General features: G+C 43.5%; 1 protein-coding gene across 1 annotated transcript; it reads right to left on the reverse strand.

Annotated features, from left to right (window-relative positions):
- Positions 1 to 3,155: 3,155 nt before the first annotated feature.
- On the reverse strand, positions 3,156 to 16,404 carry si:ch73-70k4.1. Its single transcript, XM_036579661.1, has 4 exons — positions 16,098 to 16,404; positions 15,633 to 15,774; positions 10,364 to 11,073; positions 3,156 to 4,472 (listed from the first exon to the last, which is right to left on the reverse strand). Exons 1-4 carry the CDS (start codon positions 16,220 to 16,222, stop codon positions 4,400 to 4,402), a joined length of 1,050 nt encoding a protein of 349 aa, XP_036435554.1. The 5' UTR covers positions 16,223 to 16,404; the 3' UTR covers positions 3,156 to 4,399.
- Between the last annotated feature and the right edge of the window lie 2,352 nt (positions 16,405 to 18,756).

Consider the following 18,756-nt stretch of genomic DNA (forward strand, 5'->3'; position numbering starts at 1 on the left):
AGCAGACAGGAGTGCAGGTTACCGTTCCTACAGCGCCCCCCTGAGGAAGCTTCAGCTGCTACTGCCTGTAGTGGGTCGATTACACTGAGCTGATGGTTCAGCTTCAGCTGTGATTCTGTAAAGTGAGTTTTTATCTTCTAATTTATCATTAAATTCAGTCTTTGATATTAAAGAAAACATTAAATTCAGATTTGATTGTGAAGAGAATGAGAATTTTCTGTAATCAGCAAAATCTAAATTCATAATGTTGAAGATCATCATCACTTTCGGCCAATCAGAAACAGTTCTGTAGCTTTTTTTCATGATACTGACTGTAGCTGTTGGATGTGAATAAGTTATGAAAGAATAACTAATAAAATCTCCATTTCTTTACTTTCCTGAAGGTTCATATGAAGCCTGTGATATCAGCAGTTAATAAACTGCTTATAAATTAGTCTGAATTCATTAATTAATGAATGATAAACTGCTGAAGAAAGCGTGATCATTTCTCTGTATGTCATGAAGCTGCAGATCACCTTCTGTTTCCTCTAAACACCTTCAGATCAGGAGAAGCAACCTGGTGTTCCGTAGAGGCTGAGTCTAGAACAGTGAGGTTCCTGCTCTGACATAACTTGTTCCACAGTCAATGTGTTTGTTCGTGAGTTCCTGAGCTGAACGTAACTCGCAATTAATTAGTCAGAAGTTTGGAAATGCTGATTAATGAAGATCCAGATAGTTGCTGACCTTCTGACCTTCATCAGAGGATGGACGGACGGACAGATGGACAGCTTCAGCACAGTGACGAGCAAATTCTTCACTTTTCTAAACTCAGATTACGCTGAAAAAGTGCAGTAAATTTACTCAGTTCAAATTTTCAGATGTTTTTGCTCAGAGTGAACAGAAACAACACTGACGTTTGAGCTCATTCGCGGTTCTGTTGCGTTGAATTGGATTTTTAGTCCCACTACACTCTTAATAACGGTTCTTTAAGGGTCTTTAATAAGGACAGTGGTTCTACACTCAAACCCTTTGCATGCTTAAATGATTCTCTGCGTGGTGAAATGGTTCTTCAGATTCATGGAGAATGTGTTGGTTCTGTATAGCACCAAAAAGGGTTCTTCTATTGTGTAAAGCCTGTAACAATAGCAGAACCCTTTTTGGTGCTATATAGAACCATCTACAGCACATTCTCCATCAATCTGAAGAACAATTTCACCACGCAGAGAACCATTTAAGCATGCAAAGGGTTCTATAAGTGTCCGTGGTTCTATATATAACCATCAGAGTGTAGAGATCCCTGGTGTGGTCAGTGCAGCGTTTCGGAGACGCTGGTAAATGTAGTTAAGATGCAGCATCAGCAGAGCGAAGACAGAGTTGCTTAGTGACGTTGGTTTCCACGATTAGTTTTATTTCCGGTTCTAAAGCCTTCTGCGCAGGTAGGACACGCCTCGTTACTGTTAAAGCTCATTTACGCTCAACGTTAAATACAGACGGAGCTTCTGTCCGACTCTGCATTCCCTTCGTCCATATTTATGCTCGTTTTCTGAAAGTTTACAGATACAGACGAAACTTCACAGAGTCCACCGTCCACAGCGCCGCCGTCGGTACGTTATTACGGCTCCTCCACCGTCACCATGATTGTTGTCAGAAACTTTTTACTCTGCACTGCCCTCTAGTGGATGTACTGCTTAACATACATGCCAATGTAAAGGACGCGTGGACGTATGTGGACAGTGACGGTCACACCGTTTGAAACGGACGTTCTTTTTCGTACGTGAAGAATATAAACGAACCTTTACGGTGTAATTTCAGTGATTAAGCCGTAAACATCAGCTCCCATCTGCGATTGAGTATTACGGTCATTTCAGTGTGGGAAAGTGTTCGATGAGGCTCGCTAACGTTAGCAAACAGTCTCGGCTCACAGGTCTAAAACCCGAACACAGAGAACCCTAACGAGTTCCTAACGACTCTGTAAGCGCTAACGAGGACGATACGCTCAGCTCACTCAGGCAGCGTTAGAGCCGGAACATCGCCGAACTCCGAAACTCCGGAATCGCATCCGAACTCCTCCTTTAGGCCTCTGTCAACAGACGTTTAGAATCTGTTTTTAAGACAGTGATAAAAACGTGCGGGACATTTTCTAAATGACCAAATGATGGACTGTCTTTTAACCACCACCGCGTTCCTTCCTGCCCACAGAATCCATGTCAAAACAGCGTTAAAACAGCGTTAAAACAGCGTCCGGCAGTCCGTCGTTTAGTTGGATCACATTTTTCTTTTCCGTTGATGGAGCCTGACTTTCTGTAAATATCTGTAAATTATTCTACAAAGAACAGAAATAAATCAGCTTCAGCATCTTTACATTAGAATGATTCAGATTCAGATTCAGATCACAAATCACTGCAATAAAAACTCATCAGCTGCCAGTTTTTCTGAATTATGTAATTAGTGAATGTTTTCACTCAGTAACGACTCCAGATATTAAACCTGTTTGACTTACTGGTTTCTCAGTTCTGTCGACTCTGAGGTGCAGAGGATCCGTTTAGACCTGCTGTCTGATTTCTAAACGAGTCTGAGTCAGATTTAATCGAGTGTTTGAATTGGGGACTGGGTGAGCGAGAGAGATGTGACTGTTTCCTTTCTTTTGAAGTTGAACAGACGAGTGTAAATCAGTGAATGTTGGTCCTGATGACGTTGTGCTGTTTTCTGGGTTTCAGACTGAAAAACAAGATCAAAAATCTGAATTATAAACAAAACAAAAATCTTTTTAGACTGATTTTTATTTTTTACATGTGTGTTTTTTCTGGAATCCCCATGAAGATAAACGGCGTCACTGCTGTAAGAAAACGGTTTTAACCAAAGGAAAAACATCTAACATCTGTTAAAGTGACTTAAATCTGAAAGAATTTCAGTCTAATCATCACAGAATATTCACACTTCTGAAAACTGAGCATGAATAATAAACTGGAGCAAATTCAGCTGTTTAAAGAACAGGATTGTGGGTAAAAGCCTCAAAACTCAACCAAAAATCTGACTTTAATAAGAAACACAAAACAGAAAAACTTTGTTTTATCAAATCTGATTTAAGCCGTTTTTTTGTCTTTTATGGATTATTATGTTTGTTTTTCCCAAACAAAATCCAACAAAGGTAAATAAATAAAAATACAGACAGGAAGTGAAATAACAAGTTTTATTTTTTAATGGTGACAAAATATGTACAAAATATTCTGCAAATACTAAAATAATTGTTTTTTTTCTCTCAAATTTTTGGGAATTTCCCAACAATTTAGAAACATTAATAAACAGAAATAAAGAGTCATAATGAGTCGCTGTATTTATGCTCATTTCTGCACTGATGTCACTGTATGCTAATGAGCCTCTAACGAGTCTGAACTGAATCAGCCCCAGATGTTCCAGATGTTTGGTGGTGTTGGGATGAATGGAGCTCTATTGTGATCCACACCTCTAGGTTTATATCGTCAGTTGTTTCAGAAATAAAGCATCTTTTATTTTCCTTGAATATTTGTTGCTATGGAAACAAACTTTGAAATGGTGCTCGAAATTATTAATTAATTCTACAAACAACAGTAACTTAAACAGCTTAAAGACCAAAAGCTTTTATGTTTTTGTTTTATTCAATATTTCAAGAATTTTGAGATGTTATATTCACTCTTAAAAAGATGGTTCTTTAAGGGTTCTTTACTAAAGACGGTGGTTCTAGAAGACTCAAAGAATCATTTACATGATTAAATGGTTCTCTGCATGGTGAAATGTTTCTCCAGATTGATGGAGAATGTGTTGTTTATGGTTCTATACAGCACCAGAAAGGGTTCTGCTGCTGTTCTACAGTTCTGTTCAGCGTCGAGTTTCATTTCCAGCGTCTTGCTGATCATCTGAGCCCTGCAGGACTAAAGAGAGTCACACTGAATTCACTCCACACTCAGTTTATTTCTCATAAATATGAATCATTTAAAACGATCGTTCCAAATACTTGAACTGCAGAGTGAAAGATTTTACTTATATACTCTGTTACTTTATTATAATGCTATTTATTACTGTAATGTACATTTTCTTGTCTTTATTTGTTCTCATTCTGCCCTCAATGATCTCCACACTGAGGTTCCTCAGATCTGTTATTAATTATTTATTATGTATCTCAGTGATGCTGGTCTCTCAGGAGGCTGCAGTGGGAGCCGAGCTCTGTGACAGGGCTGTGGGTTTCACTGTCTGAATGGTCAGTCTGATTGACCTCAGACGTTCTGTGGGTGTTTAAATGAGTTCAGGTGTTTATGTTGTGAACAGCGCAGGGTGATGCTGAAGGACGTTCCGTCAAGAGCACCGAGGAGGAACCCTGCGTGACCTGCTGCGTCTGCATGGAGAGAAGCGGCCGGCAGGGCTGGAGAGACTGACCGACTCGGAATCACCAAACAACGTCCGTGTTCATCTCCGACAAACACTGAGCGAGGTGACCATCACACTCCATCTGAGAGAACCTGAGAGAGAACAGAGAACACTGAGGAGCTCACAAACAGTGGAGAACCATCTGAGAGGATCCACAGAGAACAACATCTAAACCTCGTTTACAGACTCGACTCTCAGTACGAGCTCAGACGCTCAGCAGGTCAGGAGGTGACAATAGGGAGACAATCTACACCCTGTCTGTCCATCACTCACTCACTCTCTCACTCAGTCAGTCAGTCACTCACTCAGTCACTCACTCAGTCAGTCAGTCAGTCAGTCACTCACTCAGTCACTCACTCACACACTCAGTCAGTCAGTCACTCACTCAGTCACTCGCTCGCTCAGTAACTCAATGACTCACTCATTCAGTCACTCACAATCAGTTGCTCAGTCACTGTCACTCAGTCATTTAGTCACTCACTGTCACTCAGTCATTCACTCAGTCACTCACTCAGTCACTCACCCACTCAGTCACTGTAACTCAGTCATTGTCACTCACTCAGTCAGTCACTCACTCAGTCATTGTCACTCACCCACTCAGTCACTGTCACTCAGTCATTCAGTCACTCACTGTCACTCAGTCATTCACTCAGTCACTCACTCAGTCACTCACCCACTCAGTCACTGTAACTCAGTCATTGTCACTCACTCAGTCAGTCACTCACTCAGTCATTGTCACTCAGTCGGTCATTCAGTCACTCACTCAGTCATTCAGTCACTCACTCAGTATAGAACCCTTTGCAAACAGGTTCTATATAGCACCATCTCAGCACATTCTCAATCAGTCTGAAGAATCTTTCATGATGCAAAAAGAACCCTTTAATCGTGCAGAGCGTTTACGGCTCTATACAGAACTATTTTCTTTACTAAAGAACCCTTGAAGGTGTTCGGTTTTTAACTGTGGGAGCTGTGAAACACGGTACCGTTCAGGGTTCTGAGGAGAAACTCGAGGTTCCGTAACACAGTTCTATTTTTAATCTGCTGAAAACAGAAGAAACTCAGCTAAAACACAGCGCTCTGCGGTACTCCGGAGAACCCACCCCTCCCCCCGCATTCAGGCTCTTCAACATAACAGTCCTAAAACAGCCAAACACTTCTTCTGTTTAAAACACTGAACTGCTTACAGCGCCGCACAGTGGCGCCACAGCACACTGACAGACCGTCCTCTCCTCCTCACTGACTGCCTCTGCGAGACGAGTGATGAGGCAGCGACGCTACAGCTCACATATGTTACGCCATATGTTATTCCAGGTGGTTGCTAGGGTGTTGTTAGATGGTTGGTCTGGTATCTCTGGTGGTTGCTATGGTGTTCCGGGTGGCTGCTAGAGTCCTGTTTGGTGGCTCAGCATCGTTTAGTGGATTTATCAGGTTTAGTATCAGATACTGAACTATTAAAAAAAGGACTTTTTCCAGATAAAAGATACGATGTGACTAGTAACGCTAGCTGAGCTCACAGACGTGATCCGGTGATCCGGTTCTGGGTTTAATTGAATGCATTTAAATGTGATTTTTAAATTCTGTGTCGTCCGCTGTGTCTGACTTTTTCATGGGACTGAATGTTTGTTTTGAGTATTTTTTGAATCATAACTTATAAATTTGAATATCAGATTTGACTAAAACGCCAGTTCCTCATCCTCACATGCAGAACCCAGAGAACAGTGTTAATGTAGGACTGAGAGGCTTAAATGACCGTCAGTGAGAGAGAAAACAGACGCTGTTGAACCTCTGAAGCAGTGACCTCTGCACGACTCCTCAGGACTGGAGCTCTGACCGTGTCCGAGTGTAAAGAGGAAAAGCAGCTTTGAGAAGGACAGTTATTCATCTCATCGGTCAAGAAGTCACGGAGCTCTGGGCTCTCGGAGCGGCCAGTGGCGCGGAGGCTTCCTGAACAAGAGTGGACTTTGTCTTTGGCGGCCGGCTGGCGCGAGCTGAGTGGGCTCTGACCTCTGTGTGTATTCTGGACCAAACGCTGAGCTCAGCCTCTCCCTCGAGACCCCCACAATGAGGCCTCTCAGAGAAGGGTGGGGAGAGAGAGAGAGAGAGAGGGAGAGAGAGGGGGTGGATAGAATGATACATAGAGAGAAAGTGAAGTGAGTTTTCACACTTTATTCACCATCAAATCTGGATTTTCTGTTGTTTTAAAGATCAGATTGATTAACTCAACCTGTCGTCGTGTGGATCAGAGAACGCACAGACCAGAGAACGCACAGACCAACTGCACTCAACATTTCAGACATTAATGAGTTAATTAGCTCAGAAACTCTGAAATGACCAATCTGAGCCTCTAAAGCTTCATGTTTTATTCTGTTACTTTCACTTCCTCTTTGTTTAGGACTCACAGACTTCAACACTCTATTTACAACAACAATAATAATAATAACAACAATAAAATTAACCATTTTTCCTGTTGACCTCATTAACACGAGGAACCCTGAACTCACTGTTACTAACTGATATTAATAATCTGTGCAACGTGATTATAGTTATTTATCTTCATTTGAATTTTGGTCAGAATAATATAAAAGGCAGGTACAGACAGATGGATGAATGGACTGATGGAAAGATAGATAGGTGGATGTATGGAAGGATGGATGGAGGGTAAGAGAGATGGGTGGATGGAGGGTAAGAGAGTGATGGGTGGATGGATGGAGGGTAAGAGAGTGATGGGTGGAGGGTAAGAGTGATGGATGGAGGGTAAGAGAGATGGGTGGATGGATAGAGGGTAAGAGAGATGGGTGGATGGATGGAGGGTAAGAGAGATGGGTGGATGGATGGAGGGTAAGAGAGATGGGTGGATGGATGGAGGGTAAGAGAGATGGGTGGATGGATGGAGGGTAAGAGAGTGATGGGTGGAGGGTAAGAGAGATGGGTGGATGGATGGAGGGTAAGAGAGTGATGGGTGGAGGGTAAGAGAGATGGGTGGATGGATAGAGGGTAAGAGAGATGGGTGGATGGATGGAGGGTAAGAGAGATGGGTGGAGGGTAAGAGAGATGGGTGGATGGATAGAGGGTAAGAGAGATGGGTGGATGGATGGAGGGTAAGAGAGATGGGTGGAGGGTAAGAGAGTGATGGGTGGAGGGTAAGAGAGTGATGGGTGGAGGGTAAGAGAGATGGGTGGATGGATGGAGGGTAAGAGAGATGGGTGGATGGATGGAGGGATAGTCAGGGCTCAGGTAGTCAGGTATACTGATAGGACTTTTATGACTGAAAATTCTGTACTGTTTCGTTTTAAAAGTGCTCTATAAATAATCTGGTCGTCGGTCAGATGGAGTTGAAATAACAGCAAAGACAAACCACAAGATGAGAGCATCGTCTGTGATGTATTACTGCCCGATCCGCTCTCAGTGACCGACATAAAACATCATCATCACCGTAATCGCAGCTCCTTTGTCCTTGTGTCAGTTATGGACTATTAATGATGCAGGAATTTAATATTTCGTGTAATAAATACAGGAAAAGAGCCACATGTGTACAGCTGTTGGACTCAGAGCCAGAAGGGAGGTTTAATCAGCTGGAGTTCAGTAATCCGACCAGCTCTGAGCCAAAGTCTTACCAAACCCCTCTGAGCCTCCAGAGGACAGACGCTTACATCACTGACCGTTAGCCAATCAAGCCTCATCAATCACCAGCAGAACCCAGCGCTCAGTCTTAAAGCCACAGATCAGCCACAACAGGACAGGTCTGCTCTGTGGCTTATTAGCTTATTAGCATTAGCCAATTAGCATGGCGCTAACTGCATGCCTAAATAATCACACTCGCCGCAAACCGTGATGGTGAATCGTTACAAGTATTGACAAACCATTTCTCAGATAAAGAACGTCTTGAGGAAAGTATCTAATTACGAATTACGATTCTGAGTAATATTTCAAATGTGATTTAAAATGTGAATATTTTCTATAAATTAAAGTAAAGCTTGACCGCTTGACTATAATGAGCCAGACAGCCAGTTAGTCGTGGTTGTGATGTCACAACCACACACCACACAATCACGTCTGCTGAGTTTACTGTTAGCTACGTGAGCCTCGTAGCTCCAGAGCTACAACTACAGAAACAGACTTCGGACTCCAAACACGTCTCAGCTGATCGACTACTTTTGCTGAAAGGGAGGAAACTGGAGGAATTACATTTTTCACTTCAGACGAAAACGTTAGAATGATATTTAGTCTCTCAAGTGTTGAGATAATTTATTATCTCACTTATTTTCCTACCAGTTGGTCAAAGTTCTTAACAGCAACAGATTTCAGCGGCTCCTGCTCAGCGCCAAGAAAAGAGTGTCCTGGTTTCACCTGCAGAGAACTAAACTCAATCAGAGCCAACGATGATCTCAGTGTTCCAGCCTGGAGCTCAGTTCACTTTCATTCAGCTCAGCACAAACTTACAAAACAGCCCCATTTACACACACAGATCACTCTCACACACACAGATCACTCTCACTCACACACACACACTCACAGACACACACACACACACACACTCACAGATCACTCTCACACACACACACTCACAGACACACACAGATCACACACACACAGATCACTCACACACACACACTCACACAGATCACACACACACACAGATCACTCTCACACACACACACTCACAGACACACACAGATCACACACACACAGATCACTCACACACACACACTCACACAGATCACACACACACAGATCACTCACACTCACACACACACACAGATCACACACACACACAGATCACTCACACACACACTCACACACACACTCACACACACACAGATCACACACACACAGATCACTCACACACACACATCACACACAGATCACTCACACACACACAGATCACACACACACAGATCACACACACACACACTCACACACACACACACTCACAGACAGATCACTCACACACACACACAGATCACACACACACAGATCACACACACACACACACTCACACACACACACACACACACTCACAGACATCACACACACACACACACACACACTCTCACACACACTCACACACACACAGATCACTCACACACACACTCACAGACACACACAGATCACACACACACAGATCACTCTCTCACACACACACACACACTCAGACACACACACACACACACACACACAGATCACTCACACACAGATCACTCTCTCACACACACACACACACTCAGACACACACACACACACTCACACACACACACACACACAGATCACTCACACACACACACACACACTCACACACACACACACATACGCGATGTGATTTGTTTTGACATGCAGAGTTCCACTTTCCTGAATGAATGTGGTTCTGTATTACTGAGTGATTCTAGCATTTATGAGCCAGTCAGCCCTCAGAGTCTGATCACAACTCCCTGCACAAACACACACAATTCTCCCTCAAACATTACACTTCAGGGGTCTCGGCAAGCTGGTGGCCTTCTCTAAAAGGGGGGCTGTTGAAAAAATGTGGTGAAGAAACACTAATTTAGGTGAATCTTACTCTAATACACTACAGGAAGTGTAGGGGGCGATATGGCTTCTACTGTTTCATTTAAAAAGCTCTATAATGTTCATATGATCCACACAGTCACTCTGACAGACTGTAATACACTACAGGAAGCGTAGGGGGCGATATGGCTTCTACTGTTTCATTTAAAAAGCCTCTATAATGTTCATATGATCCACACAGTCATTCTGACAGACTGTAATACACTACAGGAAGTGTAGGGGGCGATATGGCTTCTACTGTTTCATTTAAATAGTGTTAATGCTCTATAATGCTCATATCTGATTGGGTTAAAAGCGTTGCACAGTGCTAGTAAGTGCTGGATAGAATGATGCTAACCATGCTAACTGCTCCCCATTGACCTTCATTCATTATTAGCAGTGTTAGCAGTGCTAGGTCAAGTATTAGCATAAACAGTCTCACCCTGCAGGAAACGGCATGAGGCACATTGGACAGCACTCCAGTTTTGGTTCTGCTAATCCTGATCCGGATCCTCCTCTGGACGTCCCGGCTCTACACTCACTGTTGTTCTCCAGGAGGGAAACTGCAGATCCAGATCCTCTTACGCCACCATCAGAACCTGTTCTGGACCCTGTCCTGGATTTAGATGACCCAGATTCAGCTTTATCACACTCCACTCTGGATTTTCTTTCAGATTCTCTTCCTGCCAACTTTCCCCCTTGCAGTTTTGTGCTCTCAGCTCCGTCGCCATGGGAACCAGGTGTCTGTTCCACATCCTGACGACCAGGTTTGATCCTCCCTCTCACCCTCGCACCTCCAGATTTCTGAGTTCCTGTCAGTAACCTGCCTCCGCCCCCATCCCGCTTACATTCACCACCCTCAGACCAGTCAGGCTTTTCAGTCCATCTCCGTAACGATGCTGCATCTCCTGAACAGTGAGCCTGAATGTCCTCTAGGTGGCGCTGAGAACTTCTCTGTGTTTGCTGTTCACCTCCCGTTTCACTCAGCAGCTGAGCTGAAGCTTCAGGCTGGTGGTTCCCTTCATTAGGAGAGAAGTGCAGTGCGCTGTGGATTGGGACGCAGCCCAGTAGGTCATTTAGAGCAGGAAGTTCACTCACATCTTCATCCAGACTACACCAGCGCCGCTCGCTCGGCTCCTCTCGCTCTGCTTTCTGAGAGGAGTGAAGAATAGAAACTCCCCTGAGCTCAGATCTTTAAAGGTTCAACAATATTAATATTAAAACAATGTTCATATAAATTAGTGCACCAACAACCATAACACTGCTTCATACTTTTTAAAGGGCGCATGTGCAACACTTTGATTTTGATTTTTTATAATTTATTTCTACATGATATGACACATGATGTTTCTTCCTTACAATTAAAGTTAAACACAGTGAAGCGTGAAACATCCCAGTCTCCATGACGACTTCAGTACGGACTGAATTTCGGACAGTAGCTATTCCAGAATAACAGTTCCTACCTTCATAATCTCATCACGAACTCCAGATAAGAAAACAGCATCACACAAACATCCTAACTAGACTAAACCTCCTAAATCCTGTCCTAACTTTAGGATGAACCCCAACAGGGTCCTCACTTCTGTTTAAGGTCCGTTTCTATGGTTTTTAGGCAGCTGAGTCAGCAGCATAGTTCACTACCAGCATAATGAGCTCCATTTATCTCTACTGTAAAACGCTGCTTTCACTGTGAGATGATTTTCTTTTCTAACTCTGCGTTTTAAAGATCTCAGACGCTGCAGACTCGATCTCCACCGCCCCTCTGATCACCTTCGTGTGTTAATGTTGATGATGAAATATTACAGTGATGGTGGTGAATAATGAGGAGACGGAGCTGAACGTGTGTCTGTTTATTAGGAGGAGTAACGTTAGCGCGCTCGGCTAAAGCGTTTGGGAAATGGAGACTGAAACTGGGGAGCGGCAACGCTCTGATAAACAGCAGGGGGCGCTCTCACAGTATTCACTACTTACAGTTTATCACTCTTTAGGACCTTTTGGACCTTTTTTTACATCAGTAACAGCAGCTATCTGAATAACGATTTTTTTTATTGTGTGTTTACGTTTCAGCTGTGCGGATCATTATAACCTTTTTGGTGCTATACAGAACTATTTCACCATGCAAATGGTTCCTTGAGTGTTCATGGTTCCATATAGAACCATTTTCTTTACTAAAGAACACTTGAACAGTCATAATTTTTAAGAGTGTAGGACAAAACTGCGCTCTCTAAGTTGCGATTCTGATCTGAATCGCTGAGTCCTGATTGGTCGTCCTGTGCGTGTGTTCAGTTCCTCTCTGCAGTTTCTGCTATAGTGAATAATTTATCTGCTGCTATGTCTCATTACCTGCTGCCGGTCTCTCATTCTCGCAGCTCTGCTGGGCCGCTCGGCATCCAGAAGTGCCAAACCAGCATTATACACGCTGGCAGCTAGCCGGCACTCCGCGCTGTCAATCATCCTGTCTCCACGGAAACCCGCCACCAAAGCTGCCAGTCATTCTTACAAACCCTTCAGCATCTGACGCTAATTGACAGCCACTGCTACTCACTCACAGCCGAACGAGGGGTAACGTCTGCTGCGTTTGTTTTTCATCTTCCAGTCTCGGTTCCACCAGTTATGGGTTCTGCAGCGACAACCCGTTCCAGTTCAGTTCATAAGGGTCAGTAAAATCTCTCACGTTACACTGAGGCTGTCCAGTCGGATCTGATACGAATATCTCCCAGAGCAGGAATCACCCACGCTGGGCCAAGTGAAATCCTGACCAGACTGCTTCACTCATTCACTCACTCTATCCAGGATCTACACATGCATACATTACACACATTAATATTAATTATGCATTAATATTTGAAATCTACCCACCGGCCCAAGCACTTCATTCAGAAGCCTTTGATCATGCTGATAAGATAATAAATGCAGCAGATCTCGCTGTAAGGGCTGCAGCAGAGTGGCTGTTACACTGCAGAGTTCAGTGGAAGTGAAATTAAATCCTGTGAAAAAGTTTCCAAGACATTTAAAAAGATGTTTATCTGCAGCCAGTCGGACCAGCTGAACGTAAGGTCCACTGTAAGTTGGAGTGTAAAGTCCATCCTAACCCTCATGTTGAGATGTTGAGAGTAGTTAGTTTAAAACTAGCAACACACAGAATTTCAGTTGCACCACAGACACTCACGGTACATCTGAGCTAGTAGAGCGTAAAGTGATCGTAGATTAAAACTGTCACAGAACGACGTTTTCACTCTGCAGCCAATCAGTAACGACACAAACAGGAAACACTGCATGCAGTGAAATCTCTCTCTTTCGCGCTACGTTTACTTCGACTAAAGTGTGTCGGTTGTATTAGTTATAATTCAGAAAGACACTGTCCTTTACAGTACAGTTGTGTCTTCAAAGCTTCCGTCTCTCGTATGTGTGTTTATTCTGTTCTGCTGCTGGAATTTGTCCGATGTTCAAACTGCACAATGTTTTAATGACTTTAAACAGTCTGTAACGTTAGCAAAGCTGCGGCTAACGTAATCGCTGTTTGAATCTGCTGAATGACAGAAAGGTAATGTTAGCTCTGTTGGTATATTTTAATAATAATCAGTGTTATGTATTGTATGATAATAAGGACAGTGTCACACACAACCTGAGCTCTGATGGAGCTGCTCTTATTGCTCTGAACACCGTTGACTTGTGTACCTGAACAGAGTCGCCCACCAGGTTTTGGAACGACCCTGTAGAAAAACATCTCAGTTCTAAACACAAAGCAGGACTCAGGGCTCCGTTACTGTCTGTGTTGTGTAAATCAGGAGGTCTGGGATCTTTTCCATCTCCAGTCGATGAAAACAGGTGTATCTATCCTGCAGATCTGGTTGCCGCCACAAACCGAGACATATTTAGTTGTCTTGCATGTTTTCTCATCGATCAAATCGACCATCATTTTAACTGATTTTTACGGCTGAACTCGCACCTACAGGGTCTGTGTAACTTTTAGGGTATAACTTGAAGCTACATTGAAACTGTGTTACTTGGTGCAACCGGTTAAATTCTAGTAGCTTGTAAACTTGAATGTAGAGGCAGTTTACATTCAAACTAGGCTACGATTGAAGTTACGTTCAGCTGCTGGTCAGTAAGAGTTTATTTGCTCAGTAACCAAAATGTGCCTGTCTTGTATTTTTAAGAGGGTTAGCGTTTTTAAAGATGACAGTTAACAAATGCATTAATTAATATTACTTAGTGTGGAGATACTGAACACACCCACTGAGTATGCATACCCATAGTGCACTGCGTGAACAGTCAGAGCCGGGTGGAGCCGAAGTGTCGAATGAAGCGGTGGTCAGTGGAGTGGACTGTTCAGACGGTTTTAGCCAGCTGTAGTTAGTGAACTGGCTAACTTAGCTAGCAGGGGGTTAAGGTGATCTTATTCTGCAATACTGTTAACTTCAAGTTTTCATTTTGTGGACTTTTGCAGACAGTTTGGTCTGAAATATTAATAATAGTCATAAAGTGGTTCAAAAACAACTGTTTGTTTTATTCTGTGCAAACCCGGCCACTCACTCTCTGTGAGTTAGCACCAGCCTGCGAGCCAGAGTGGCTACTGTTAATGACAGTGAGTGTTGTTTGTTTACAGCTCTACAGTGAGAAACTGTACTGAGTGAAGCAGGTTAGACTGATCTAACACTGTACAGGGTTTAAAGACTGAATATTACCGTCTTACAGTTACATTTACTATTAATAAGGCTTTTGATATCTGATCAATCAGAAGAGTAAGTTAGCCTTAACAGCGCTGATGATATTTGTATTAATTGACATTGACATTGTTCCACTGTATGTTTCCTGTTTTCTACAGTAAACGGGTTTTGGGCAGCAGGAGGCGGGCATTACTGCTAGAGCGTGATGATTGGTTGGCGAGCAGAGCAGCTCATTGGCTGTTCGTGCTCACTGACGTCATAAACGTTCATGAGGCGTCGTTTAAACTCCTATAACTCGAGTTTAAAAGCTCTTAAAAATATAACAGCAGTGTTAAAATGTTTTATGCTGCTCTGTGTTCAGGAAATGAAGGAATTATTTTACATTAAAAATGTTTAAACATTTATAAACTATGATTTTACTCAAATGCTCCTTATCAACCCATTCATTTTGGACTCACTCAGGAGCGCCCTCTAGTGTTTGAGAAACCTGGAAGACATTGCAGAGTGGGAATTCTCCTCTCTACAAGTTCTCTGGTATTATCACAGGGGGCTGTTACCATGGTTACCACTTGGGTAACTATCACCGTCCCAACTCTGGAATGTCCAGTCTGTCTGGGAATGGTGTGCTTGTGTACAGCTTTCTGATCTATTTGCATACAATCATCGTTAAATGACGTTTTCTTTCCCCCTAGTAGGGTGAATGAATGGTGTGCAAAAGTTTGTGCACCCAGCTTATATCACATTTCCATTAGAAACACCCTATTAACCATGTGGGGTACCATAGAAACGACATAGCAACCCCCCAGCAACCACTTGGGATACCATAGCGACCATCCATGATGTCATAAATAGTTATCAGTATGTTAGCAAACACCTGAAACACCCTAGCAACCATCTGGCACCTGCTGAATCCTTTTATTTTTAATAAGAGAAGCGCTTTAATTAAGAACCGGGGCTGTGACATCACACAGGGGCAGTGGGGTCATTCTGTATAGGTGCTGGGGCAGGTGTGTGACACCGGGGGGGGCATTAACATCATACCGTGGGGGTCTCTGGTAGCTCTGGAACCCAGAAGGCCATGGCAGGAGTGCTGGACATTGCTGGACACAAGGCCTGCAGGGTGAGCGCCCACAGCTTCTCCCCCTCTGCCAGATCAGCTGCGGCCCACCAAGGCCTGCTGGAGCTACAGGACCAGAAAAAGAGGAAGAACAAAGGGATCAAACACGTCACATCATGAAAGATGGTCACTGACCACTCCTCGCATTCTGTACCTCTCAGTCAGACCAACACGATCCCCAACGCACGAGGCCGGGGTTCTGCTCCGAGTTTCCGTTCCACCTTAAATGGTGCAGCAGTTGCATTGTGCCGCCCGAGGCTGCTGCAGCATTTAAGGTGGAACGGAAAATTCGAAGCGACAGCCACACAAAACAGTGCTTTAGTGGATGAGAAGATGTTTCTAGAACACAAGAACCGCCAAAACCAGAACTCATCACAAATCGCTCTGACCCGCTGCTCGTGCTGGATGAGTCTCCGTCGGACTTGCGCAGACTCTCCCGCAGATCCCTGAGCACCGACTTCGTTTGGGGTTGGTTCTCCTCCGCCGCCGCTTTCTTTCTCTTTAGTCTGGACATCGCGGCTGTTTGTTCAGCTCAAACACCGCCGAATTTCAAAATTTCACCTCCTCCTTCACTTCCTGATCAGAGAACGAGGCGCAGTTCTGCGCGTCAATGCTGCGCAGCCTTAGTGCAGTCTGAGTGATGATTTAAACCTAATTCTGATTCGATGCACTTTGAGCACATTCAGTTCAGATTAAAAGCACTATAAAAACGAATTCACTTCAGATTAAATACAGACGAATTCACTTCAGATTAAATACAGACGAATTAGCTGAATTTATTACATTCATTTAGATTTTAGTTGTATTTAATAGATGTTTAGTTGGATGTTAGTTAACTACAGTTTGAGCATTTTTGACTCTCAGAATTAAATATTAACGACATTTTTCCTGGAACAGAACGTCCAAACCTAGAACCCTTTAAGAACCTTCATTTTTAAGAGTTTGGTTTAATTCTTTAATTCACTATTTTAACTGTTCACTCCTAAAAATAAAAGAGCCACAAAAAGTGATGGCACTATTGGTTCCCTACGCTTTTAAAAAAGAAGGTTCTTCATGGGTTCTTTAGTAAAGAAACATGGTTTCTACCATGAACCCTCAAAGAACCCTTTGCTTAAATGGTTCTTTAGATTGATGGAGAATGTGTTGTATATGGTTCTATAGCACCAAAATGGTTCTGCTGTGGTATACAAGCTCGACATCGTAACAACAGCAGAACCCTTTTATACAATAAAACACATTCTCCATCAATCTGAAGAACCATTTCACCATGCAGAGAACCATTTAGGCATGCAAAGGATTCTTTGAATGTACAGAACCATTTTCTTTACTAAAGCACCCTCAAATAACCATCTAAAGTGTACAGAACCATGTTTAAGAACCTTTGAAAACTCTTAAAGAACGTCCCCATCATGATACAGCTCTTGACTAATTTAGTGGAGGTTCTTTACACTTTAAAAATGTTCCTCACAGTCACACCTCTCTTATAAAATGGTTCCACTGAGAGGTCTTTTAGGGAACCGTAAGTGGATTAGTCCATCACCTCTGCAGAACCGCACTGAGGGGGTTACTGGAACAGAAAGATGGAAAAACAGAGTTTTTGTGAAAGGGTGGCACCGAAATGGAGCCGTCTGAGCGCTGAGAGCCGGAGAGGATGACCGAAGATCTGGACGCTCCAACGCTGGATGAGAATTCCAGAGTTAGTGCTGCTGACACTGAGCTTCCACAGCAGGAGAGCACAGCACAGGGCGAGAGACACAGACAGAGAGAGAGAGAGAGAGAGAGAGAGAGAGCGAGAGAGAGAGAGAGAGAGGGAGAGAGAGAGCGTCCAGGAAAGAACACTTATGTCATTAGGACGCATGTTGTGCTCCGTCGCCATGGTTACCAGATGGAAGATGTAAAAATAGCGGGGCACAAAACGCACTCCTGAAATCTGTAATGGCACCACGGCCGAGAGAGAGAGAGAGAGAAAGATAGAGTAGAACGAGAAAGAGAGAAAGAGTAAGAGTAGAGTAGAGAGAGAGAACAGAGAGGGGGAGAGATAAAGACAAAAAGAAAGAGAGATACAGAAAGAGAGAGAGATAGAGTAGAGCGAGAAAGAGAGAGAGATTCCGAAAGAGAGCAAGTAAAGTGAGAGTAGAAAGAGAGAAAGTAGAAAAGGAGAGAGTCGTGGGGAGGTTAGGGAACCAGTCTTGTGACCGGAAGGTCGCCGGTTTGATCCCCTGAGCCGACAGGACGTGACTGAGGTGCCCTTGAGCAAAACACCTAACCCCCAACTGCTCCCCGGGCGCTGTGGATAGGGCTGCCCACCACTCACTGCCCCCTAGTGTGTGTGTTCACTAGTGTGTATGTGGTGTTTCACTGCACAGATGGGTTAAAATGCGGAGGTGAAATTTCCCTGTTGTGGGACTAATAAGGGCCAAAAAAGAAAAGAGAGAGATACAGAAAGAGAGCGAGTAGAGGTAGAGTAGAGAAGAGAGAGAGGAGCTAGAGAGATAGAGAGATACAGAGAGAGATCAACAGATTGTGCTATTTTAAAATTATATTTTTTGTGAAAATTATTAAACTCTTCAAGAGTTCAAGAATAATTAATAATTCTCTGCTGTGGCTGTGAAAAGAGAGTGTGTTCTGTGTATCTGTGTTCTCTGTATCTCCGTGTTCTGTGTATCTGTGTTCTGTGTATCTCTGTGTTCTCTGTATCTCTGTGTTCTCTGTATCTCCGTGTTCTGTGTATCTCTGTGTTCTCTGTATCTCTGTGTTCTCTGTATCTCCGTGTTCTGTGTATCTCTGTGTTCTGTGTATCTCTGTGTTCTCTGTATCTCCGTGTTCTGTGTATCTCTGTGTTCTCTGTATCTCTGTGTTCTCTGTATCTCTGTGTTCTCTGTATCTCCGTGTTCTGTGTATCTGTGTTCTGTGTATCTCCGTGTTCTCTGTATCTCCGTGTTCTGTGTATCTGTGTTCTCTGTATCTCCGTGTTCTGTGTATCTCTGTGTTCTGTGTATCTCTGTGTTCTGTGTATCTCTGTGTTCTCTGTATCTCCGTGTTCTATGT

The sequence above is a fragment of the Colossoma macropomum genome, unplaced genomic scaffold (assembly GCF_904425465.1).
Source record: "Colossoma macropomum unplaced genomic scaffold, Colossoma_macropomum, whole genome shotgun sequence".
In the NCBI taxonomy this organism is placed as follows: Eukaryota; Metazoa; Chordata; class Actinopteri; order Characiformes; family Serrasalmidae; genus Colossoma; species Colossoma macropomum.

Coding starts and splice junctions, on each gene's coding strand:
- si:ch73-70k4.1 (XM_036579661.1), bottom strand. CDS start 16,222: ATGTCCAGACTAAAGAGAAAGAAAGCGGCGGCGGAGGAGAACCAACCC. Junction 15,775..16,097: donor TCATCCAGCACGAGCAGCGG/GTCAGAGCGATT, acceptor CTGGTCCTGTAG/CTCCAGCAGGCCTTGGTGGG. Junction 4,473..10,363: donor CTCATGCCGTTTCCTGCAGG/GTGAGACTGTTT, acceptor GTTCTCTCTCAG/GTTCTCTCAGATGGAGTGTG.